The 25,890-nt window shown below is 35.3% G+C and overlaps 2 protein-coding genes and 1 long non-coding RNA gene across 12 annotated transcripts; 2 read left to right on the forward strand and 1 right to left on the reverse strand.

The window, feature by feature from the left end:
• Positions 1-311: 311 nt before the first annotated feature.
• Positions 312-5,442, reverse strand: LOC103445689 (uncharacterized). 10 transcript variants are annotated; one of them, XR_011571892.1, is made up of 9 exons: positions 5,258-5,442; positions 5,054-5,094; positions 4,276-4,441; positions 3,754-3,816; positions 3,089-3,170; positions 2,765-2,854; positions 2,492-2,620; positions 2,261-2,347; positions 312-836 (listed from the first exon to the last, which is right to left on the reverse strand). It is a non-coding gene; the product is annotated as an uncharacterized lncRNA (long non-coding RNA). The 10 variants fall into 10 exon arrangements; XR_001791039.3 differs by having other exon boundaries at positions 634-826; XR_011571898.1 differs by having other exon boundaries at positions 634-826; positions 4,276-4,395; positions 5,049-5,094.
• A 3,152-nt stretch (positions 5,443-8,594) lies between these two features.
• LOC103445726 (F-box/kelch-repeat protein OR23) lies at positions 8,595-21,166 on the forward strand. Its single transcript, XM_008384750.4, is given in 6 exon segments — positions 8,595-8,741; positions 8,743-8,917; positions 8,920-9,033; positions 9,036-9,210; positions 20,620-20,697; positions 20,866-21,166. Coding segments are annotated over 6 exon segments (906 nt in total). The 3' UTR covers positions 21,083-21,166.
• A 3,797-nt stretch (positions 21,167-24,963) lies between these two features.
• On the forward strand, positions 24,964-25,665 carry LOC114827447 (protein DOWNY MILDEW RESISTANCE 6-like). Its single transcript, XM_029109255.1, has 3 exons — positions 24,964-25,170; positions 25,280-25,530; positions 25,641-25,665. Exons 1-3 carry the CDS (start codon positions 24,964-24,966, stop codon positions 25,663-25,665), a joined length of 483 nt encoding a protein of 160 aa, XP_028965088.1.
• The last annotated feature ends 225 nt before the right edge of the window (positions 25,666-25,890 follow it).

A 25,890-nucleotide genomic window follows, 5' to 3' on the forward strand; every position in this document is an offset into this window, starting at 1 on the left:
TTTTTGCAATGATTTTTTACGTAGAAAATGAACTTTTTCATGTATCTAGCGAAACTTTTTCTTATACATATAAATGTATATTGAGTTGGGTGTCAAAGAACTTTAGGGCCTCCACTCGAAGGCTCGCCTAGGGCCCCAATTTCTCAGGGCAGGCCCTGAGAATGAGATTTTTGAAGTGCTAATAACAATTCCCAAAATAAATTTTTTTTATCATTTTTTTTTCTGTCCCTTAAAAAAATACAATGTTTACAAACATATATAGTATAAGTTGCATCATATCACATACAAAAAATGTGTGAAAATAAAATACATTTTCAAATAAAGATTTTTTCTGTCATTTGTATTATATTCTGTCAAACTCATATACATTGATAAGCTAATACACAATTTTTTTACAGCTTACACAACTTATTAAGCTAAAACGAGAAACCAACAGTTTGTTCTTTCCTTAATTATTCATTAGAAAGAATATAAAATTAATTGCATATTATATGCAAAAAAAAAAAAAAGAATCTTTGGTTGATGGCTAAAATTTGATATGTGGATCGATGTGGCCCTCTTTGCAGGATAAACTCATCGACATCATTTTTCATGTGAGTATTGTACTCGTCATCTGGCCATGACATGCAAGAATCCCGCCTTTGTTGAGTCTTATTAATTTGTTACAACTTCAAGGGTTGGTCGGATCTGAACCACCGGGTGGGGCAGAGCCCTTCTGCAGTACTTGCTTGATAATCAAATTCATAGGGAAGTTGTATTTGACAGTAGTACCCGTATCCCTAATCTGCAGAACATCCTCCTTCATCATCATGAGTTTATCTTTCCCCTGCAAAACTCTACAGGCCTCGAGTGAGTGCATGTTCACAAGAAACACCACTGCCATGGCCACCAAAAGCATATTCAAAAACTTCATGTTGTTCCTTGTTTGGCAATTAATAATTTTTCTTTTTTCTTTCTTTCTCTGTATGCAATGCAAACAAGGAGATGGAGAACGAATGAATGAATTATAGAGGACTATAGAGCTCTCTATATATATGGACCAACTTATATTATGAGTTGAATTTTCCAATAATATTTTATGAAGCTATTCTTTGTTTTGACTATTGTGTCAAAAGGTCAGATATTGAATGAGTCATACAATTACAAGAAGAAACTGGGTTTCACAAAATATATATATATATATGTAAAATCACCTCAGAAAATTCCATATCATTTGGATCGTTACTATACATTGTATTTAACTATATATACATGGAATATCTCGCAATATTATATGGAATAAGGTAATATTAATTAAATTAACCGAGTGATAAAGTTGAGAATTGATCAATTCATTTGCTTGCTTCGCAAACCGAGAACTTAATTAGAGGTAAGGCTTGACGGGGAAGCATTAACTACGACCTTGAAAGTTTGAACGTTTGTAGTATTGGATGTGTGCTAACTTTTCACAGGACATGGATTACTCTGAGAAAAAAATAATAATAATAATTGAATTTCATGGTATACGACTGAAAGTCCCATTTGACTGGAATATATCGTGCTTGATGTGTAGAATGATCGCCTTAATTAGGTTAAATACTCCCTCTTTTTATGAACACTATTCTTTAATTACTACTTTATATCTTCATTTATGTATCAGGGTTTAGGAGATTTCTCATAGAAACATATTAAGCTCAGGATGCAGTAGTAAGCAATTTTTTAATGTCATTAATGGTCACACGTGACACGTGTATAATAGAGTGGACATCATAGTTGATATATCATACACTAGGGTATCATATTTATAAATAAATACACTCACGTTAACACAAGTGAATTAATAACAAGACATAACAATGTGACAATCACAACGTATAATCTCCAAGGACAACAACTAACAGCTGATACCAATTAAGTTTTTAATATTTGGATGATCGACAGTCACAAGGTTTTGTTTTGATATCTTTGTACCCGAAATGTGATACTGCAGCGCAGTCTTAAAAAAAAGGTCTTTAGTTGCAAAACTTCTGCATGCATGTTATAACCATAAACCCTAAACCATGTATTATTGGACCCTGTTATAGACCCTACTAGAAAATAGTACCCACGGTTTGCTGCGAGATTACAAGTTGTATGAAAAATTATGTTTCAAATATATAAAAGATTGTGTCATAGAAGATTAATATCATTTAAAAAAAAATTGGACTATTTACATGTAAAAAATATTAGGAAATATTGTTTCAATCCAGCTTCAATGAATTGAAAATTTAAACAATCGTACCCGATGTTGTGAAAATAAGGTCTTTTGATAGAATAGCACTTGTTTTAGGTTTGTTCCTCTTCACTATTGCAATTTCTTCTTTAATAACTACAAATTTACAAAAGACACAAAAAAAAAAAAATTCATTGTTATTTTGACATATATGTAAGTAAGAGCAGGCAACATTTGAAAACACAATCACCTAAATTTAAACCGAGTTAAATGTAAAGAGAATATAAATTTTTCCCTTACCAAACCAGGGAGCTGAAACATGTGACTTAGTATACAATGATTGTCATATGCCTTGATCATTGAATGAATACTAATAGCCTTTTGAAATATACTTGCCACTGCCTCTTTGATCAAGTCTTATGTAAAAGCCTTTTGTAAAGATCCAAAACACGAGAACAATAGTTTAAACAATTTAGATACAAATTTGAGCAGTTAACTTGAGTTTCAGGTTCAACTAATAGAAAATTTTGGTGCAAAACACAAGGGTACAATATATATAATTGAATGAGATACCTTGACGGCTTGTTTATTTGCAACAGTGCCTGGAGGAGAATATCACACAAAAAGGATTTTAATGATGGAGTGTTAAGATCCCAATGAGAGCTGAAATCAGAAAAATTAAATTTCAATTCATGTACAAATCCGAAATCACAACAATGTTGTATAAATTGGAGTAGATGAATTGAAACCGAAGATATTATAAATTATCTTGTAAGTTGGTACCTTGTGATGCAATTATAAATAACAGCGGTACCTTGTGGTGCAATTATAAAATTACAGCAGAAGTATAAACTTGCAATTCAAGTCTATGCACCTGGTAGAATTTAAAATGTTTACCTATTAATCGTCTACCATTAAGTTGTTAAACTCCAATTCCATCAAACCGAACTCTACTATTCCCTCTGGCATCAAATGAAACCTGCATATGAAATCAACGTCGTATAGCATTGTAACTTTTAACCATATTGATGATGTTGAAGCGAATAACTAAAATGAAGAGTAAACATAGGCATACAATAGATTTAGAAGTATCAATATTAAAGAACATAGGTGTACTAAGTCGCAATTATTTCTTCACCCAGGTCAAGAACATGCCTAGTCAAGGTATTTGTTCCCAATTTTGCAGTTCCTTGAGAAGTGTATGTATTGAAATATAAAAAGCTAAATATAGAGAAACTTTACATAACATGACACACAGAAAAAGGGCCACTTTGTATTCATTTTCATATATAACTGGGAGAATTTACCCAAGAAATGGGTAAAAAAAAATGGAAAGATCAGAACATCAGAATAAGACTGATATTGTGGACTACCCATTTCAATTTTTTGACACTTTCTATGTATGGTTTATATATATATGCATACTACAGACATATCAATTTAGTGCATGTCTGCAATTGGGAACGACTTGCACAATTCAAATGGATCAATTCTGCAATGGAAATATCGATGGCAACCAAGTTAGTAAATTTAGTATTAGAGTTTCACAGGCTATCCCTCACCTTAAATACACAGGGCTCTGAAGGCTGCAAACAAAACCCCCAAATCCGAAGAACCACAATTTCCTAAAGCCAAAAACAAAACAAAATTAAACACAACAATGGAGAATTTGAAGCTATAAACAAAATCCCCAAAATCAGAATGACAAAATATAGAAGAAGCCAAATACATTTATTATTAAGAATTATATTCATCACTATTTGCTTTCCGTGGACACCATCATCTCCACCATACCCCGCTTTTCTTTTCCTTATTTTTCCTTTTACTTTCGGCTACTCTCCTTAAATTTTGAGTGATTGAAGGCAAGACTGATTGCTTGTTGCGTCTTTGCCTCCTTCTCGGCTTCTCTATAAGAGAGGCTTTATCTTGTATTCTTAACAACAAATCAATATATCATTCCAATTCAATACAAATCAATCTTTCAACCAAATATACATTCAAATTTAACATTTCTTATTTCCACGCACGCATGTACACCCAGATCATCCAAGAAAAATTTAGGATTTGCTGAAGACATCACTCACCAGATCCATGAAGAAAAAGTCCAAGCAGGCAGTATAGGCACCAGTTCATTCAGTCAATGAAGCTGCAGTCGGTTTTGTGGATTCAGTAGATGAGTTGATGAAAAACCGTTTGAGACCATCCTCAAGGCGATTGTCAATTGCACATATAAACACCACATAAAAATCACTAAAAATTAAAAAAAAAACCCAAAACAACAGCAGAGACACTAATGTAAAAACCCAGAATGCATAGTTATTTTAATTCCAACACAGAAACAACAAAAATTTCTGAAAGAATACCCATACGAATTCAACTTAAATCCCAATATCCAATCCCCAAAACAAACCATAATTTCAAATACCACAAACATGCAGAGGCCAAATCAAAGCTGCATGTCATTTTAGATTTTACTGAATAATAGGAACAATTTAATTCCCTAATTCTGAGGGAATAATCCGAAAATCTGGAAAAATAAAGAGGTCTAAAACCCTCGGCCGAGATCGACCTTGAAGAAAACACAATTCAGATTGGGTCTCCACAAAAGACAAAAACAGACAGAGAATCTTCATTTCTTGAATTTCTGAGAGAAAATTTATGATTTTCAAACAAAAATTGGTAGACCCCTTTTTTTTTTTTTTTTTTTACCATGGATCATGTTCTTGGCATGATTTTTATTAATGTTTCTACAACTAACACCAACAATTGAAGAGTTGATTGTAATATGAGGGTAATAGGCCAAACAATGAAATACAAATTCAATAAATTTGGAAAAAGAAAGAAGAAAGAGGAAAACCTTACATCCGATGCTATATCAGTATTGTCAGGATGCTGGAAAGTAACTGCAATCCAGGGAACAATTTAACTTATAAGCAATGTAAAAAAAAAAAAATATAGAAAGATTCAGGGCAAATCTGTTGTGATGTGAAATCCACCATTATCTTTTTCCACGACCCATTAATCTTCTTTGTAGTGAGTATCAGATTAAAACCGTAGAAACCTTACCTGACGTTGGGGTTGGTCAGAGTTGACTGAGATAGACGAAACCTTGCGCGGTTTCGGTGTATGACCGACGAATTGAAGTTTGATGGGAAGAAGTGGAGGAGCTGGGTGAGAGAGTTCGAGAAAATTGACCGAGAGGTTTCTGGGCCTCCGGTGAGATTTTTCAGCCTCAACACCGATGTCTTCCAACCCTGCAAACAGAATTTGGAAAAAAAAAATAAAAACCAAAATCCCTCGAAATTAAAAGCAAAACCCAAACCCACAAACCTTTCAAAAAAACCTGTTCAAAATGAGAAAAAAAAATCTTCAAACACAAAATCTATACACGCATCTAAAACCACAATCGAAAAATACAAAGATCCACCACGACCGAACCATGGTTTCTCAGCAACAAACAACCCTTTAATCATCAACTGCAGAGAGACCAAAGGGCGGAAAATGGAAAGAAAACATAGTCTAAAACCAAAGTAAGGAATAAGTCTTAAGCTGTTGTTTGGGAGTGAGGCGCTTAAAAAAAAGCACCTATGAAAAAAAGTTGTGAGGGTTTTAAATGTTTAGTAAATTGAAAAAAAAATGGCTTATTTTGGAAGCTGCTGTGAGAATAAGCTGCAATCAAAGGAAAAAGCTGAAACTGCTATTTGCACCTTTGGAAAACTGGCTTTTTTTCAAAGCACACGGAGTTATAGTGCTCCTTTAATGAAAAGATCCACTATCAGACTGATTTTTTTTCTAAAAGCACTTTTACAAAAAAGTTTACCAAACACTCTGTTGATTTATTTTACAGCTGCTTATTCTCACAGCACAGCCGTTTATTCTCACATTAGCTTTTTTTTCAAAGAACAGCAATATCAAACCAGCTCTAAAACAAAAGAAGGGGCGGCAGAAAACGACCGCAAAAGAGAAATGGAAAAGACAAAAACGAAAAAGCAACAAAAGAGGAGGACCACCAACCCAAAGAAAAGCTGAAGCGATGATCGACACGTGTACAACATTTGGCTGGAAAAAGGTTGGGGTGGGCACGGTCCGGTTCGATCCGGTTCTATCTTCAAAATGGAATCGGAATCAAAAAAATTTAACGGTTTGATTCGGTGCAGTTCTGCTTAAATTTATTACTAAAACCGTACGGTTCAGTTCATGCCAACTTACGGTTCTAACCAAAATTATGTATATGTTTTTTCTAATTTTCTACTTCTAATACCAAATTCATATTTCAACCACAAATTCAAGTAAATTTGAGTTTCCACTACTAGATTTACAAGATTTGTGACCGAAAGATAGAAAGTGTAGTTATAAATATAAATCAAAAGATAGAAAGACTAATATCAAGACCAAAGTGTAGATCTTAAACTAAAACTAAAATGTACTTATTGCATAATATATACTAGAAAATGGTGGAGAAAAATAATGTAGGGGGAGAAAAATGATAAAACAACAAGGGATGGTGAGAGAAGTGATGAAAAATATTGGGCTCATGCACATGGTTTTCTTAGAAAAATGTCTTATTTATTTAAAAATAATAATGAGACAATAATTTATATTAAAATCGATTTGGTCCGGTTCCTCTGGTTCTTAATATTTCCAAACCGAAACTAAAATCGTTTGAAATGGTTCGGTTCAGTTTTTGTTCCAGTTTTGACTTTTTTTTTGCCAACACAGTTTTTTACGATTTTTTTTCTCACGGTTCAATTTGATTTTCCTGTTTGACGGTTTTTATGCCTACCCCTAAAAAAAGGGAAAGCACCCAACAGCCGAAACCCAATACGCAAGACTTCCAAGGGGAAGAAGGTCATTTTTCTGCAACAAATTAGGAAAAAAGGCCCTATAAGGAAGAAATGGAAAGGCATCTTGGAGTGTTCACTGCTGGTGAACAATAACTCCTCTCACATGATGAACAGTGGAACGGAACTGAGTTTTAGTAGATAGTAATATAATTGAGCAAATACTCAAAGTTTGTGCGGAATTTTTTTTTTTTCTTCAAGTTACATTGTAGACTTTCAACTTTCAATTACTATGTTTTGTGTCATGTCTAGTTAACTAATACTATATACATGTAATATAATATCTTAGTGGATAGAGTGTTGACTATTCACCCACACATCTTAATCGATTTTGAAACTTTTTCCTTCCTTAAATTATTGTAGTAGTTTCAAACTGTCCTCTAATTTTTTTTTCTAAAAAAGGTTAACTAATATTACATGACGCAGGGTAAACAAACCTTGGAATATCAGAAAATTTTGTTCAAGGAGTTCTTTCAGTTGTTTGCATGCAAAAGAACACAATTACCAAATTGGTCTCTATAAATTAGATATCGGTAAGTAAGAGGCGCCAGGCAGTTCCATGACATGGTACCAAACATTAGCACGACAAATAATTGAATTCCAACATATATAATATGCAAAAATAATTTTAATCAACTCTAGAATTTCTCTTACATGTATAGATATGTCAAACCCATCATATAAAAGAGCAAGTAAATCTTTATTCAAAACTGTTATCAGTTCCTCTTACATGCATACCCATAATAAGCAACCAAAAAGAAATATTATTTCATAAAAGTAACATAACGAATGAAACTCCTAAGTTATAAATAACCTCGACTTGAAACACCATCCTTCTCTTGATAGCCCTAATATTATTTCAACTCAATTTGCGCACTTCATTGAAAATTTTATTCAAATCACGTTTTGGGGCTTTCTCAGGATCAACTCCATTATTGGAAGGTCGGTACTTTTTTGGTGCTGGCGGGCATGGCACATCTTCCGGTTGCATTAATATGCTTTCTTTAGTTGTTGGGGTTGTTAAACCTACTTCAGACATTTTGATCATTAAAAGTGTACACTAGTTCACAACAAACAAACACAAGGCCAATTGAAGATGGCTATGTACTCAAGGAAAATTAAAGAGAGGTATGTTGAGAACTTGAGAATAGTATAAGCCTATATTTATACTAGTTTTGGTGTAGGCTTATTTTCTTTCCCGAAAACAAAGGAAGACCCAAATAGGCTAATCCTACAAACTACAAAGAACGAAAGAAAAAGGACAAAGAACGAAAGAAAAAGGACAAAAAAGCTTTTCAAACCATAAAAGGAATATAGCTTCAGAGAGAAAGGGAGTAAACAAACAGTAAGATATGTAATATGAGTATGTATAAGATTTGGAGGCTGTTTTATGCTTACTCTTTCGATGTTGCATTCCCTTTCTATGCCACTACTTTTTATTCTCTTTTTCTTCCCTTCTCCATTCTGGGCTAAAGAGTGAACATGAAGAAATACTCAAAAGTTATTAATCAATAATATTCCATGGACGCTTTTCCACACAAGGGAGGAAATTGGCATTGAACATGTTCGTGTTAATCAGTGAAAGACTTCTTATTTGGAAATATGGCTCCCTCTCCATTGGCCCCTACCTCTACGTCATATATGGCTCCCTCTTCGACACTCGTTCGTTTCCGATCAACTTCAGCTTTTCCTCGTGGGACTTCCTTTGCCCCGATGCTCACACTGCGCGGAAGTTTCGCCTGCACTACGGTTCCAAAATCGGGAGAGATTCTCGTCGCCGGTGGCGGATCCTCGTACACTCTATTCAGCGCGGCTGGAAGCCGAACGAGCTCAGTGGAGTGGTATGATATTGGGAGAAATGAATGGGGTGCAATGGATGGGTTGCCAAGTTCTCAACCGGGTGCGCGGGGTTTTTTGTTGGCGACGGTGAAAAGAAGGAGTTCTGGGTTATGGGTGGGTACGGCGAGTCCAGAACAATATCAGGGGTTTTTCCTGTGGATGAGGAGACGCTGTGGTGATGGAATTGAAGAATGAGAATGGTAGTTGTAGGTGGAGAGAGGTTGGGGATATGTGGGAAGCAGGGGAGAGGGTGAGACTGGGAAAAATTGTTGTCATCGAAGATGACGATGATTGCGGTGGACTTGCTGTTTTCATGCTTGATCGGAATGTTATAGTCAAGTAGTTTTTCCATTTTCTTTAGTTTTTGTGTTTGAGCTTGGGCTTGAAGTAACATTGTTAGTTATGTTCAGCTAGTGACAATTGGTTCCAATTAGATTGAGATTATTCATGCTAATCTAAGGTTAGTGTTAGCATTAAATATCTCTACGATGCTCCAAGTTGAAGCTTTTTTGTTCTGCATTGTGAGCATCATTATTGGATCTGTTTGATTGGATGTTAATTGAGTTCGGTTTAGTGGGTAACAGTTGTTTTCGAATGAACTAAAAGTGTGATCGAGATAGGGATACTTGGTGCTGCCTCATGTTCTGGTGTATAGATGCATATTACATTTTCTTATACCTTACCAGTAGGGATGGGTGTTGGAAATGTGCCCTAAAGCCAATCATGTGATGATACTTTACGGACATTTCACATGTTAAACTAATCTAGTTTTACATATAAAGGGCAAAGATTATTGTTTGAGCCGTCTCATATAAATGTTATATGCTTAAACGATAAAGTCCAAGGAATATGTGATTGGGAGAATGTAATCTAATGAAGTTAGATTCATGAGACCATTCTTTCGTAGACACATCCTAAATGTTCCTGATCATAGGATTGTCAATTGGGCATTGACAGTCCGTTAAGATCGGTACGTACTATGTCTTCTCTCAGGGAGAGTGATTAGTCTCGAGTCATTGGTGTGTGTGACATCAAGACAAGTACGTAGGTGCTCAATAGAGAATGAGTACACTGAACGTGATCAACGAAGAGTTCTCATATTCCATGTCACATAAGAACTCATGGTTGGGATAATGCAAAGTAGTCCTTTGACCTGAGGCATCACAGTTGTTTTGTGGTTAAGTCTTTGATCTTTGATTATGTCAAAGTCACCCCCTCGGGGTGTCCACGGCATCGTTGGGGTCAAGTGACTTAGCTATGGAGACAAGTGAATGCGCAACAAGGGATCTCTAACCTTCAAACAGTTGAGGGAGAATACTCTATGATATGATTTAGAATCTCTGGCCAGAGTATGAATGAGATTAGGGAATGCGTTCCAAATCACATTCAAGTAAATCATATAAGCACAAGATTCACATTGGATAGTAGACATGAACAAATAAACTATCAAACCAAACAATGTGGTCAAGAGTATTAGATTAGAGAAAGACCGTATTGCATTTGTAATCCCGAACTGAATAGGTTCTCTAACCTCTTCTGATTAGCTTGGGTAACCATGACATGCTGCTAGGCGTCAACCATGGTTTGTGGAAGCTCTAAACGTGTGTAATCACTAAAGGGAGAATTGAAAATAGTTTCAATTCACAATCGATGTAAAATGGTTTTAATCGCCCACTACCTCGCTAAAAGGAACCTAATGGATCGCACACCATAAAAGGTAGAGATTGGAGATTAAACGGAAATGAGTAAGAATGATTAAATGGTTTAATCATTTATTTATGGCAAAGATTAATTAATATGTTAATTAATCAAACGAATAAGTTCGTTAAAGACCTCGGGGATAGTTTTGGACCTTAAGGTCCAATGGGTTTCGAACGTCAAGCCCATTAACTTAAGTTGTATGACAATTTAATGAATAAAGATTCATTAAAGCCCAAAAGCCCAAAATTCCTTAGGTGGCCGGCCATATGGTGATGAATTAGGGTTTTGGTTATTTAGGTCACTTAAAGAAGTGACTATATAAATGACTTTATAGCCAAATATTCATTAAGGATTAAAAGGGTTTATTTTTGGGGAAAATTGGTGAGAATTGTCTCTCCATTTTCTCTCTAAAGAGGCCAACACCTTGGAGGGTACATCTAGCAATCCTACTACTCCAAGGTCACTCATTTCTTCTACAATCTAACCTTGGTGAAGAGACTTAGAGGTTCTCAATTTTGGGAACTTGGAGAACCTATTCTTCCATCCAAATCCATGGATCTAAGAAGCAAGGAATGAAGACCCTATCTCTTTGGGTGATTAGCCTTTGCTTATGCAAAGAGGAATCTACAAAGGTATTAATTTCAACTCACTTTGTTTTGAGTTGATTAATTGGTTCACCAATCTACTAGGCTTTGAATTTCATGGTAATGTTTTGTTTTTGAGTGCATACAAGCATGATTCCGCCTTTAATTGTTAATTGCATGCTATATGATGTTGCTCAAATGAACATGTTTTTCAAAATAATTCCTTCAATGGGCACATACCCATTGGTTATGGGTAACCGCGGTTACCGGTCCATTTAAATTAAACAGTTACGGTTATGAGTAACCGTTTAGATAAATAAACGGTTATGGGTATAACCGTTTACCTGCAAAATTTAAATGGGTGGTTATGAGTATTAACCGAGGTTATAAACGGGTAACCGTTTGCCCATTTATTTATTTTATATATGTAAAACTAACACAAACCATGTTCTCGATCCAATAATACTTAGCACCCAATAAATTAGTAAGGAATTCATCGGTCATTCTCTCAATAATACTGCTACAGGAATGATGATTCTCATTATCAAGGAATTGGCCAAATTAATTTAAATTTCTTGCGGATAACTGTGAAATTGACAGAAATGCTTTGACATAAATGTCTTATAAACAATCTTTGTAACCCAATAATACTTAGCAAATATTATATTTACCTTCATTGGTAATAGTTAAAAATATCATCCGTAAACTATTATTTCAATTATTGGAATGGTAAAAGGACTTAAAAAATTAAAATATGGAAATGTATGATGAATGCACCTATAACGGTGTTTAATTGTCAAAAAAAAATTATGACAATTTTTTTTTTTATTTTCAAGTTGTTAAAAAACATGTAGACGGGTGAAAAATGGGTAATGGTAAAAAAAAAAAAGATAAACGGGGTTAAAAAGGATAAATGGGTAAACGGGTATTAAACGGTTACGGTTAAATGGATATGCGGTTATGGGTATAGTTAACCATTTATAAACGGTTATGGGTATGGGTATAACCATTTAGGCAATTACCCAATGGGTAAACGATTATGCGGGTATGAGCATAAACGGTTATGGGTAAATAATCACGATTATCCGTCCGCCATAACCGTTGCCCATTCCTACTCACCAGGTGTGGAATTTATCTTTATTGATTAACGGAATTTTGAATGAGAGGTTTGCCCAAAACTTGTCTTTTCTATAATTTGGGACATAGGGTTCGAAATGCTAGTGTGATTAGATCATGCGGGGACTGTACGCTTTTCTGTAACTTGGGGAAGGAGAAAAATCAGCATGCAGAGTTGCTAAAATGGTCTAGACCAGAGCAAGTACCCACTCAGGGACATTCCTGAAGAAGTTTGTTGTGAATGGAGCGATGAAATTAGTGTTGGAGTTTGGTGGCTTAGATTAGAGCCACATTTGAGTCCGACATTGGCTAGGGGAAGAGTCGTGTAGTGCTTTGTAAGCAATGCCACCACACACACATATTGTCGAGGTCTTGTGGTAAAACCCATACCCGTTGCTTCCAGGTGGCTAAAGTGGGTGGAATATCAGCAATACCAACTTGTGTGTGTGGGATGTTGGAACCTTGTCATGGATCATAGATATGCCAATAAATCACCAATATTACCAACAAACAATGTGAACAACATAACCATAAACCTTAGCATAAAACCAATCAAAACATACTTGCAGAACTTGAACTTGAAGAAGCCATAGCAGCTTCATCACCAGACAATCTTCTCCTCTTTAGCAAAACTAGAGAGCTCTTTGAACAATAGGTATTCAATACAAGATGAGCCGTATCTTTGCAAAAGCAGTGATTGTGGTTATATACAGCATTAATCCAACACATTCTCCTATTAGAATTATTGTTGGACTCTAAAACAAAAACCATTTTACACAATGAGTGTACAAGATCAATCCGAGAAGGATCCAAAACCTTTTCCCAAAGGAACACTAAAAACACTCATAATCCTACAATAAATAGGATTTACACAAATACTTTATCAAGACTTTTCCATTCAAAATTCATCCAATATAATAGCTAATCCACAATCATGTTTTTATACTCATATTCTAACATTCTCCCACTTGAGTATAAAGACAAAATGATTAACTAAATGAATCATGGAAGTGATCACTAAGTCCAGAATAAAGCACCTAACCTCGCATACAACATTACCTATGCATATCAAAATATGGAACTCCAGGACTCTATCTGTACAAACTCAGACTTTATCCAAGAATCACAACATATCCAATTTTACATTTTGTAGTTATACGAAAACAATCTCAGTAATGTCAATATTCATTACTCCCACTCATTCAAACCAATTTCAACTCAATCATAGTTAAAATTTCAGCTTAAATGACAAGAACCATCCATAACATAACAATTTACTAAATAGTTCCAAAGTATACTTCAGTAAAATCACAAACTGATTTACTAGCAAACTCAAACTATTTTATTGCAATGCTAACTATCTGAATCAATCAATCACAATACGGAAAAATTGAATTCAGATAAATCAAAACCAAAACAAACTGAAATACTAACTTAATTCAGGAAATCTCCTACCGCAGTAACATAAGCAACACTGCAGTTCCAAAGCCATCTCAAATCTGGTCACAATTACTCCCACTTGTCAAAAGCTTCTAAAATTCCCATTCTAGTAACATGTGCTTTAAACACATTGTTTGGCAAAGCATTAGTAAGAGGATCTGCAATCATCTTCTCTGTAGATAAATGTAGAATTTCTATCTCTCCTTTCTTCACCATTTCTCTAACTTTAAGAAACTTCACATCCATTAGTCTTAAAGCCGAAGTTCTCTTATTGTTCTTGGAGAAAAACACAGCAGCATTATTGTCACAGAACATCTTTAAAGGCCTTTTAACCGAGTCAACAATTTTCATCTCAGCAACAAAATTTCTTAACCATACTGCTTGTTTCATCCCTTTAAAACATGCAACAAATTCAGCCTCCATCGTTGAAGTAAACACTATTGTTTGCTTAGCACTCTTCCAGGAGATAGCACTACCATTTAACATAAAGATATAACCTCCAGTCGATTTTCTCTCATCTATATCCCCAGCAAGATCTGAATCTGTAAACCCAGTCAACTCCAAATTATCATCTCTGCCATAAACTAACTGATAAGCTTTTGTTTTCTACATATATCTCAATACTTTCTTCACAGCCACCTAATGAGATTCTCCTGGATTTGATTGAAACCTACCTAATACTCCAACAATGAACGCTAAGTCAGGCCTTGTACAAATGTTAGCATACATGATGCTTCTAACTAATGATGCATAAGGCTTCATCTTCATCAACTCAATCTCATTTTCATTCTTAGGTCATTGATCTTTAGAAAACTTGTCACCTTTGTTAACTGGAACATCTGCCTTATTGCATTTCTCCATGTTAAATCGGTTCAGCACCCTTTCAATGTATCCCTTTTGAAACAGTTCCAGAAGCTTTCTTTTTCTGTCTCTTGTTATTTCAATCCCCAAAACATAATGTGCTTCCCCTAAATCTTTCATTTCAAAATTCGTGCTCAAAATAGCCTTGGTTTCTTTAAGCAGTTGTATGTCAGAACTCGCAAGCAGAATGTCATCAACATACAAAACTACTAGAAAAATGAACTTTGATCCTTTGTGTTTTAAATAGATGCAATCATCCATCTTGTTCTCAATAAAGCCATGAGCAGTCACTACCTGATCGAACTTGAGAAACCACTGTCTAGATGCTTGTTTAAGTCCATAAATAGACTTATTCAGTTTGCAAACCATATGCTTTTTCCCCCTTTTAACAAATCCGGGAGGTTGCACCATATATATGTCTTCCTGCAGATCGCCATTCAAAAAGGCAATTTTAACATCCATCTGGTGTAATTCCAGATCAAAATGAGATGTTAAAGCCATGATGGTCCTCATAGAATCTTTAGAAGAAACTGGTGAAAACGTGTCATTGTAATCAATCCCCTCTCTCTGAGTGAAGCCTTTGGCTACTAATCGAGCCTTGTATCTCTCTATTCTCCCGGCATCATCCCTTTTAGTTTTGTAAACCCATTTGCAACCTATTGGTTGGACATTTGAAGTAGAGTTCACAAGGGTCCAGACTTTATTCTTGGACATGGAATCCAACTCTTCATTCATTGCTTTCTTCCATAATTCAACATGAAGACATTGAATTGCTTGTTGATAGGTAACTAGATCATCTATGTCACCTATATCAAATTCTGCCTCTTGGAGATAGACATAGTCAGCTAAAATAGCTGGTTTCTTGACTCGACTTCCTCAGATTCAATTGTTCACTCTCATGACATGTATCTCCCTCAACATGAGAATTTGGAGCATTTGAGGATATATCTCGTGTATAAGGAGCATTCTTATGTTCATTTTGTATTTCAACACTTATTTCTTGTGCCATCTCCTCATCAAGGTCATCTTTCTCTATATGAGTTCTAGGCAACACCGAGATATGATTGTAGTCCATTGGAATTGAGCCATCGAGATGTTCTGATTCTTCAAACTCAAAAGTATCACGAACCATGTCTGATACATCTTGATCTTCTAAGAAAATTGCATTATGAGTCTGTTGGATTCTTGTCTGTGCTTGAGGACAATAAAATTTGAAACCCTTAGATTTCTCTAAATATCCCACAAAATAGCATGAACTGGTTCTAGAATCGAGCTTCCTCTCATTTGGATTATAAAACCTTGCTTCTGCTTTGCAACCCCACACATGGAAATGATTAAAACTCGGTATTCTGCCAATCGATAACTCAAAAGGTGTTTTAGGCACTGACTTTGTAGGCACTCGGTTCAACATATAGTTAGATGTCCTCAATGCTTCTCCCCACAGAAAACCAGGCAACTTTGATCTCGAAATTAGACTTTTGACTATTCCAATCAGGATTCGATTTCTTCTCTCAGCCACTCCATTCTGTTGGGGTGTGCCTAGAGTAGTATACTGGGCCACAATACCTTGCTACTCAAGAAACTGTGCAAAAGGACCCTTCTATTGTCCTGCTTCTGTGTGCCTGCCAAAATATTCCCCTCTTCTATCTGATCTAACAATCTTAATCACTAGGTTTAGTTGTTTTTCTACTTCACATTTTAAAATTTTGAAACACTCAAGGACTGCTGACTTTTCTTTTATTAGAAATATGTAACCATGTTTGGAGAAATCATCTATAAAACTCACAAAGTATGAATTTCCACAAATAGTTTTGATAGGAAAAGGTCCACAAACATCTGTGTGTATAATCTCAAGCAAATTTTTACTTCTATTGGCATCCATTTTCCTAAAGTTGGTCGTTTTACCCTTCATGCAGTCCATGCATTCAGATGCATTATGAAAATCTAAAGTCGGTATAAAATTTAATTTTGATAACTGCATGATCCTATCCTTCGAAATATGTCCTAGTCTTTTATGCCACAACATATAAGAGTTGTCAAAATTTTGCATTCTTTTGGCAGTTGCATTTAAAACACTCAACCCATTGTCCAATAATGTGCACTGCATTTTCCATAAATGATCATGCAAAACTGCTTTTCTTATCAAGGCTCCCTTATTAAAAAAATTTATGCATTCTTTATCACCTATGAAAATAATACCTTCAGTTACTAACTTAGATGCAAAGATTAGACTTCTTCTCATTGCAGGTACATATAGAACATTGGACAATTCCAACACAAAATCAGAAGACAATTTAAGTTTCACTTTCCCTATCGATTCAACTACAACTCTGGTTCTTTCACCAACAAAAACGTTATACTCATTTGTTTGTTTTGTTTTTCAAAACCATGCGGTGAATTGGTTATATGCACAGATGCACCAGTATCAAACCACCAGGAATTTGCCAAAATTTCAATGAGATTTGATTCCTCACAGACATATACATTAGTTCTACCTTTAGCCCTAAGCCATTCTTTGAATATTTCACAATCTTTTCTATAATGACCTTCAGTTTTGCAATGATGACACCTAACCTTTTCAATGTTTTTAGTTTTAACTTTAAGATTGTTAGATTTAGAGGAATAGGAATTCTTAGCAGACACAAAAGTTATCAGGATGTTTGAATTGAGGAGATTTACCAGAATTTGTATTGAAATCCTTCTTCTTAGAAGTCTGCACAAAATTGATGGTCTCAGCTTCCCTTCCTTTGTCTTGCTTCTGTCGATTTTCCCCTTAAACACATTGAGATATTAGTTCATCCACTGTCCATGACTTATCTTGAGTGTTGTAAGAGACTTTTAGTTGACTGAACTTCAAAGGAAGCGCTTGCAGAATCATGAACCCTAGCTGCTTTGCACAAATATTCATGTCTAATGAATTAAGCTTCTTAGCCGCATCGGTCATCCTTATGATGTGATCTCTGACTGAACCACCACCTTCAAATTTGTAAGTTGTGAGAAGGGTCATATACTGAGCAATCTCAGCCTTTTGTGATTCCTTGAATTTGCTCTCAATAGCTTTGAAATAGTCATTTGCTAGATCACACCTTTTGATACCTCCGCGAACAGTGTCAGTCATCCCGCTCTCCAAAATGGATAATGCCACTTTATTAGCTCTTGTCCATCTTTGGAACTCAACCTTCTCAGCCTTTGAACTCTTATCAGTGAGAGGCGCAGGTTGTGGTGTATCAAGTGCTATATCATACTCATTTAATGTCAATAGCAATTATATTTCCCTTCTCCATTTTTTGTAATTGCTCCCACTAGTGAGTATAGGTACAGCGGCCAAATTCATTGTTTTTAGTGAAACTGCAGAAGATAACAATGAAATCATCACTTTGAATCTTTTGGGATTCATGATTTCCATCAATTTCACTATGTAATCCTCATAATGAGTCAATTTTGTCATACACATGGTCTCAAACTTTGATAAAGACAACCATATATAGAGTAAACAACTCACAGAAGATTGCATTCAAGAATCATGCTCGAAAGGGATGATATTCATATATCACACCACATGCATTGAAAATAAAAATCAATAAACCCAATCAAATTAGCAACGGAAACTTTAAAATAATTGTTCAGTTTATCCATTTAGATGATTTTGATTCAAATTGGCGAGATACTAACAAATTTGCATATACACGGTGTTCTCTAGTTCAAATAATCTTTTTAACCTAAATTCAAGTTTCAAATTGCAGACATACCTTTTGGAGAAATCAATGAATGAAATTGACACGAGAAGAATCAGAGAAAATCATGAAGATGAATTATTCATTGAATCGCCATATACCCAGAGACCATGAAAAGAAAAGATGCAAGGCAAAGCAAAAGACGTAAACTCGGCGAACATAACGGTATAAATTAAAAAAACCCTTTTTTTTTTAAACAGTGTCGTTTTTAACTGTTCTGTTCAAAAACAGGTTATGCGTTTTCTGGGTTTGACCATTATAGTTTCTTGTCCAGATTGTTGTACAAAAATTTCGAACTTAATGGCAATAATCTTTCCTAGGCTCTGATACCACATGTTGGAACCTTGTCACGGATCATAGATATGCCAATAAATCACCAATACTACCAACAAACAATGTGAACAACATAACCATAAACCTCAGCATAAAACTAGTCAAAACATACCTGCAGAACTTGAACACGAAGAAGCCATAACAGCTTCACCACCAGACAATCTTCTCCTCTTTAGCAAAACTAGAGAGCTCTTTGAACAATAGGTATTCAATACAAGATGAGCCGTATCTTTGCAAGAGCAGTGATTGTGGTTATATACAGCATTAATCCAACATATTCTCCTATTAGAATTAGTGTTGGACTCTAAAACAAAAACCATTTTACACAATGAGTGTACAAGATCAATCCGAGAAGGATCCAAAACCTTTTCCCAAAGGAACACTAAAAACAATCATAATCCTACAAGAAATAGGATTTACACAAATACTTTATCAAGACTTTTCCATTCAAAATTCATCCAATATAACAGCTACTCCACAATCATGTTTTTATACTCATATTCTAACATGGGACCCATTGGTGACTAGTCCATTGGCAACCCATTGTTGTGGGCTTCCGCACAACAATTGGTATCAGACCCAGGGGATTGGTGGCGTTCACAATATTTGAAGTTGAATAGCTCATTTGGAATTTGGTGCATGTGGTCAAGGTGGAGCTCTCTTTGCGTTTGGATTGTGAGACATCAATTTGGAGATGGCTCGAATCACGTCAAGGTGGAGATTGTTGGAGTTTGGTGGCTTAGATTAGAGCCACATTTGTGTCCCACATTGGCTAGAGGAAGAGTCGTATAGTGCTTTATAAACAATGGTACCACACACACATATTGTCTAGGCCTTTTGGTAAAATCTCATACCCGTTGCTTCCAAGTGGCTAAAGTGAGGGGAGTATCGGCAATACTGACTTGTGTGTGTGGGACCTGTTGGCAACCCGTTGTTGTGGGCTTCCACACAATAATTAGGGTATAAGAAATTGGATTGAGGTGGCCATTGTTTCCTTGCACCATGGGCAAAACATGTGTTGTGTGTGTGCGCGCGCGCTAGTGTGAGAAAGAGTGATCTGGCTGAAAGTATCCAAAATTGCTTTGATTTTGAATCCTAATGTGCTAATAGCAGCTCTTGATGATTTTTGTAAGAATATCTGAGCTTTTTGGATTGGTGGAAGTTGTTAGGTGGCTTTGGTCGTATATCGTATATGATATATGAATATTGTGCTTGGAATGAAACAACTAAGAGAGGGGAATGTCTTGAACTAACTCTGATTTAGCATGATTTTGTTAGTACTTATACTTTGCACCATAAGGAGAATGCTGAAGGCTGAGCTTGAAATCTTCCGGTGTTCATGGATTAACACTCAAATAAGGAAAAGGAATTGGATTAACACTCAAATTGCTGAAATTGGGTTGTTTCATTACGTATTTTAGATAATCCATTACTGATTACATGCAAGTAGACGTGGGGAAGTCATGAAGGGAACCCATTCCCTTTCTTTTCATTCCCATTACAGACAAACAACCCTAAGAAAAACTTAATGTTCAGTTTACAGAAAAGTTCCAAAGTTTCATCCTTTGAGGGATATGCGATGACTTAATTTGGATGGTTATACTAATTTAAATTTATGATGTAAATGACACAGGTTCTACTGACACATAACGCTTCAATGTTTTAGATTACTTTTCTATTAGATTTATTGCGGTTTACACGATGGAAATTCTTGTTTATCTTTCTTATGCAAAATCAAAAATGTTGAGATGCATGGTTTTATGGGACTGTCGGTAGTTTAGTACAAATAATACTATTATATGGGATCACATACTTTTAAATTCACTTTTGTGTATTCTTATTGATGTCTCTTTGGACGTATGCATCTGCATCTAATTTATGTCCTTTCAATTTCTTCCTCGTCGTTATTAATTTGATCTTTGAGTGACAATTTTATGGAAGTTTTTGCTTATGTTGCCTCCACATGATATGTACTGCAGATATGACATGGCTTCAAACCGTTGGTGTAAGGAGTCACGTATACCAAGACAGGCCCCATGCAACGAGAGATTTTTAGTGTGAATGAGGTGGTACACCATGTGTCCTTATATAACTGGTGGATTATGTGTGCTAAAAGGTTAATAACTTAAAAATTAAAATTTTCCACCACTTGTATAAAAACATGTGGTGTACCATCCGTGTTCTCGTCACAACTAAAAATTTCTCCCATGCAACTCAGGAGTTAGATTTGTTGTTTTGGATGGAGAGTTGCATGTAATAACCCTTTTGAAGGCAGTCGAGCCAGCAGAAATCCGCAGGCCGCGATCGCATACGAGAGCTGGCACACTGTACGTCCAAATATACCATCCTAAGAAGAAGACATGGAGATCTATCATAACAAAGTCACCTTTCCATTACAGCTTGGATTTCAATACTGCAGTTATGAGCACCATTTGCTTGTGAATCTCGATTCTTATTGCTTGTACCTGTGTTGATAATTGTACCGATTGACGTGCAGCGCTGTCTATATTGGTTCTTCGGGGTCATTGCTGCTAGCATATTTGTTTAGTCCTATTGTAAAGCATGCCGAGATAAATACCTTACCTGTGAGTAAAGTGGTAAGTAGTTGAGGTTGAACTCATGAGTTACATATATTTGTATCATTTGTTTTTCCAGAGAACATGCATAGATTTGTATTATATACAAATATACATGTAAAGATGTGTTATATAGCTTTGTTGCTTGTGCACTAATCAATCTTTACCCGTGTAATTTTACGTTTTAAGTTGATTTGTTTATTATGATTTTCAAGTCCGGTTCCCGGGTTTGTAGCGTCACTGAGTATTTATTCCTCTATACGTATGATAATGATACTTTGCATCTAAGGACAGAGTCGGACTCTCTCCTTTGCTCCCATCTCGTGCCATGTTGAGAACAATAAAACGGCTCGTGTTAGAAACACGAGTCGTTATCCCAACAAGTGAAGTCTTTTCAAAACTTCCAACCAACGAAAAGAATGTAGTGTAAATTCGTAGCATGGGCAAAAATTGAGACCAAAATGCAGACATTCCCAAGTAAAGATTCAGTTTTCCACCCGGTTTGGTGAGTTCCAACATTTTCTATACATGACAAAGCAATTAGTACGGCTAAAGCAGAAACTGGCTGGCCGTGAAGAATGGGGTACAAGTCAAAACTCAAACCACAAGTTTCGCTTTCATACATCAACGACTTCAAACTTGGGATATACGAAATTCAAGTCCTAATATACAATCAGCAAGTCAACCCAAAAGTTTTCATTAACATTTTGGTCAAACGAAATTCAAGTCCTAATATATATACAATTAGCAAGTCAACCCAAAAGTTTTCATTAACATTTTGGTCAAACATTCGGACGGAAAATGAGGGAATCTGCTTTGTCATTGGAGATAAATATCAATGTATCTACAACACTCATCAAGTAACCTGTAAATATAAGAAGATATATATTTCTGCGACACTATCTCGGTTAGACCTGGCATTCGTGTCGTGTTTCTCGTGTTCGTGTCATACCCGATAGCTTAACGAGTCGCGTCGTGTAATACCCGTTAAAGTAAACAGGTAATATGACCCGATCTGAAATCAACCCGTTAATATTATCAGGTAATATGACTCGACCCGTTACCCGTTAAGAAAAATATATTTTCAATCAATAAAAATTAAAATGAGAAACATAATTTGACCCAAAAAAATGTAAAACATAATACTAAATTATTATATACATACTAAATTTCGGAATTGACCCCTTCATGAAAGTTGTAAAGTTTTTCATTACAAGTGATTACATTTTTTACACTTCTACAATAATTATTATTCATTTTATTCATTTTGCACTAAAATAAAAAACACTATTCATGAGATATGGAGGGTTTTAAAAATCTAAATGACCATGTAACTATCGTATAAGCGTTGAGGATGCAATTATGAACTTTTATTATGCTTTCACATATTTCAGACTTATACATTAATGATTATGAATTTTGTTTATTTTGAACTCCCTTAAAATTACTATTCATGAGAGTTTGTAAGGTTTTAAAAATTCAAATGATCATATACCCATCCTCAAAGCGTAGAGGATGCGAATACGAGCTTTTGCATATTTTTTTTCATATTTTTTGCACATGTAAATTAATTATTATAATGTTTTTAATGTGTTTGGTAATTTTAAATTACTTGATATTTTTATTTTTAATGTGTTTTATGATTTTTAATCTCAATCTTTGCCTATAATATCCTATAAAAATAAATTAATAAATAAAACTTAAATTTTAAAATTTATATAGAATGATAATTAATAAACAATATATACATATTCATTATATCTATTGTATTTTATAGTAAGTTTTTTTTAGTAGTTTAAAAAATTAGAATCATCAAAATAACTTTTTTCTTATCGTGTGGAAATAGGTTACCCACGTGTCACTCTCATGTAAACTTGTTAAGGACCCGTTATTAACGGGTTATTATCGTGTGACCCGATTAATTATCGTGTTGACCCGAAACCCGTTATTTTCGTATCATTTATGTGTCGTGTAAGAAATTGCCTGGTCTAATCTCGGTTGTAGGTCTCGAAGTGAAGGTATTGTGAAGTCCATAGTAAGTGCAAAGAAACATATATTGTGGGTTTGGTTTTGATTTCTTTGTGACCCAAAATGCATGCCAACTAAATACAGAACTTTCTTTACAAGACTCGTGCTAATACACGTAGGAAGAGATGCCAACTTAAGAAATTTGAAAGTTTTACTAAAAAGTTGAAAGTCATGCAGATTGGTGCATATAAATACACACGTATCTAACCTCCACATAACACATCCTTCATAATTAAGCTAGCTACCTTTGTTTAATATCTATAAGTACAAGATTAATAGATCACCATGAGGTTTCTTAATTGTTTATTCGCAGTTGTAACAGTTGTATTTCTCATGAGTATGGACCTGCATGTGGCTAGTGTAGGCAGGATGTTGCATGACGAGAAAGAAAACTTGAAGACGATAACGACGGTGAAGAAAAACATCGTGTTGATGGATTCGAAGCAGAAGGGTGATCCTCCCCCCGGTGGACCTCATGGGAAGATCCCAAGGTCTGCTGATCTTGCCGATACAACCATCAACCAAAGGAACTTTGCAGGCCACACTACTACTACTCCACCTCCTCCACACGATGCATACCCTAATAATGTCGTGGCTAGATCACTACTCGGCGTGGCTACAGATCGTTAATCATTTATTTGAATGATTAACAATAACAACAGAAATTCCAACCTAATAAGATACATCAAATTATGTGATATAATATAGTGTTAATTGTGCAGAATAAGTAAAGGGAAAAAAACCTATATAATGTGATATAATATAGTGTTTACTGTGCAGAATAAGTAGAGGGGAAAAACCCTAGTTGTCTTTGTATTGCTTGCAGCACACTCTACGTGAAAAAGAAAATAGATGAATTCTCTTATAAAGATCTTATTTTCTTCTTTATGCAGTACGAGAGTTGAGACGAATAGAATGTAATAAGACGTTTTATTCAAGCAACATAAGATGATACAAAGAACAGTTTAAAATGCTTCATTTGAAAGTCACACATAAGCATTATAATAACAAAAACGTCATCAAAAGATGCGCTGCCCGAACACTATCATGGGGCAGAACAAAGAAATATACCAAAAAAAAAAAAAAAAAACATGTAACGCAGTGTGCCAAATAACCATCGCATCATAAAACACGTAATGCTTTGCCGCCCTCCCATCTGCATCCCACTGAAATCCGAGGGAGTCCATCACAACCATTTAACCTCCCGGCATCCTCCATAGGCAAATAACAAGATTCTCAATACTCATTTAAAGTTTGTTGTGAAAAGGAAAATGTTTGTGCAAATATAGAATGCAGTGACAACATTGTGGCTGTTGAGCTTCACACGTAAGACAATCTGCTTTGATACCATGAAAATAGTTGGGGTTCATAAAACCAATTGGTAATATGAATAGTAGCCTAACCTCTTATAAGCCCATGGAAGGTTCTCTTCTCCCATCAATTGATCTTTTCTCAACAATGTCGAGCATCGCTTTGCCAGCCTTGGATCACAATCAACGTATTGTTTATGTCTTCTATTTAATTACAAGATTGTCTGCATTATGTGAGCCTTTATTAAGTCAATTGATACAGATAAAACATTATCTTTATTCCAAATTGATATAAAAAATTTGGAGTATATGGATGGTTGACTGTATATCATAGGTAAGTTTGAAAGCAATTTCTCAGCTTTATATGCGCACTAGTTCTTCCCTTCAAGGCTAGATACACATTGAGGGAATGAAGAAGCTTATTTCAAGCTGGTACAACGGTCAAACCTTGCTTGAGACTTACATATTCCCACCGGATGCAAGACATGGGAATCTTACTACCGCTCATTCGCGAGACAACATTCCAATGATTGACCTAGGTGGAGCAGAAGGCGGTGATCAAACCTATAAAATTCAGAAAATACTCAAGCCTAGCCAGGAATTTGGGTTTTTGCAGGTAACTTTTTGAGACTTCAAATACTCTTCCTTGATCAACGAGTAACCACTGCTTCAGATTTTCTATTACTATGTTATGCGTCATCCAATTAATGTTACTTAGAAAGCAGGTTGTCAACCATGGCATATTAGAAAGTTTGTTGAACGACACGATGGGTGTGTTTAGGGAGTTATTTGACTTGCCTGAAGAAGAGAAGGCAAACTTCTACTTTGACGACCCGAAAAAAAACTGCAGGTTCTCAACCAGCAGTGGATATTTTGATTTGGAAGATGTTCGTTTTTGGCGTGATTACCTACGACTCCCTTGCCATCCTCTAAAGGAATGTTTGCAGCAGGGGCCCCAACAGCCAAGTAGATACAGGTACCAAAGATATATAGATTCATGTTCTGAAAACCTTTTTTTTTATGCTTATATGTGACATATAAATTTTTATATCTACAAAGACTAATTCTTGATGATATGGATTCCAGATATCTTGTTGGTATTAACTCTTAAGGAATCAATGAAATCTTGAGACTAAAGAAAACGAAGAACAAGTAGAAAGAAAGAGAGAGATAGACGTTTCTGTTTTCAATGAATAGTAGAAAGCTTTATGATTACATGATACTGCTCTAAGTCTCTACACAAGGCTTATATAGAAACTATACTGAGCAGATTTACACTTTTACCCTTTCAACAAATTCTAACTTTAACTGTTTTTCAACAAACTCAATCTAATCC

Source organism: Malus domestica, chromosome 10, assembly GCF_042453785.1.
Source record: "Malus domestica chromosome 10, GDT2T_hap1".
NCBI classification, from domain to species: domain Eukaryota; kingdom Viridiplantae; phylum Streptophyta; class Magnoliopsida; order Rosales; family Rosaceae; genus Malus; species Malus domestica.

Bases quoted from the DNA above. Each gene is read 5' to 3' on its own strand.
- LOC114827447 (XM_029109255.1), top strand. From the start codon at position 24,964: ATGAAGAAGCTTATTTCAAGCTGGTACAACGGTCAAACCTTGCTTGAG. The intron at 25,171-25,279 runs GTAACTTTTTGA...CTTAGAAAGCAG, and splicing joins AGGAATTTGGGTTTTTGCAG to GTTGTCAACCATGGCATATT. The intron at 25,531-25,640 runs GTACCAAAGATA...TATGGATTCCAG, and splicing joins CAACAGCCAAGTAGATACAG to ATATCTTGTTGGTATTAACT.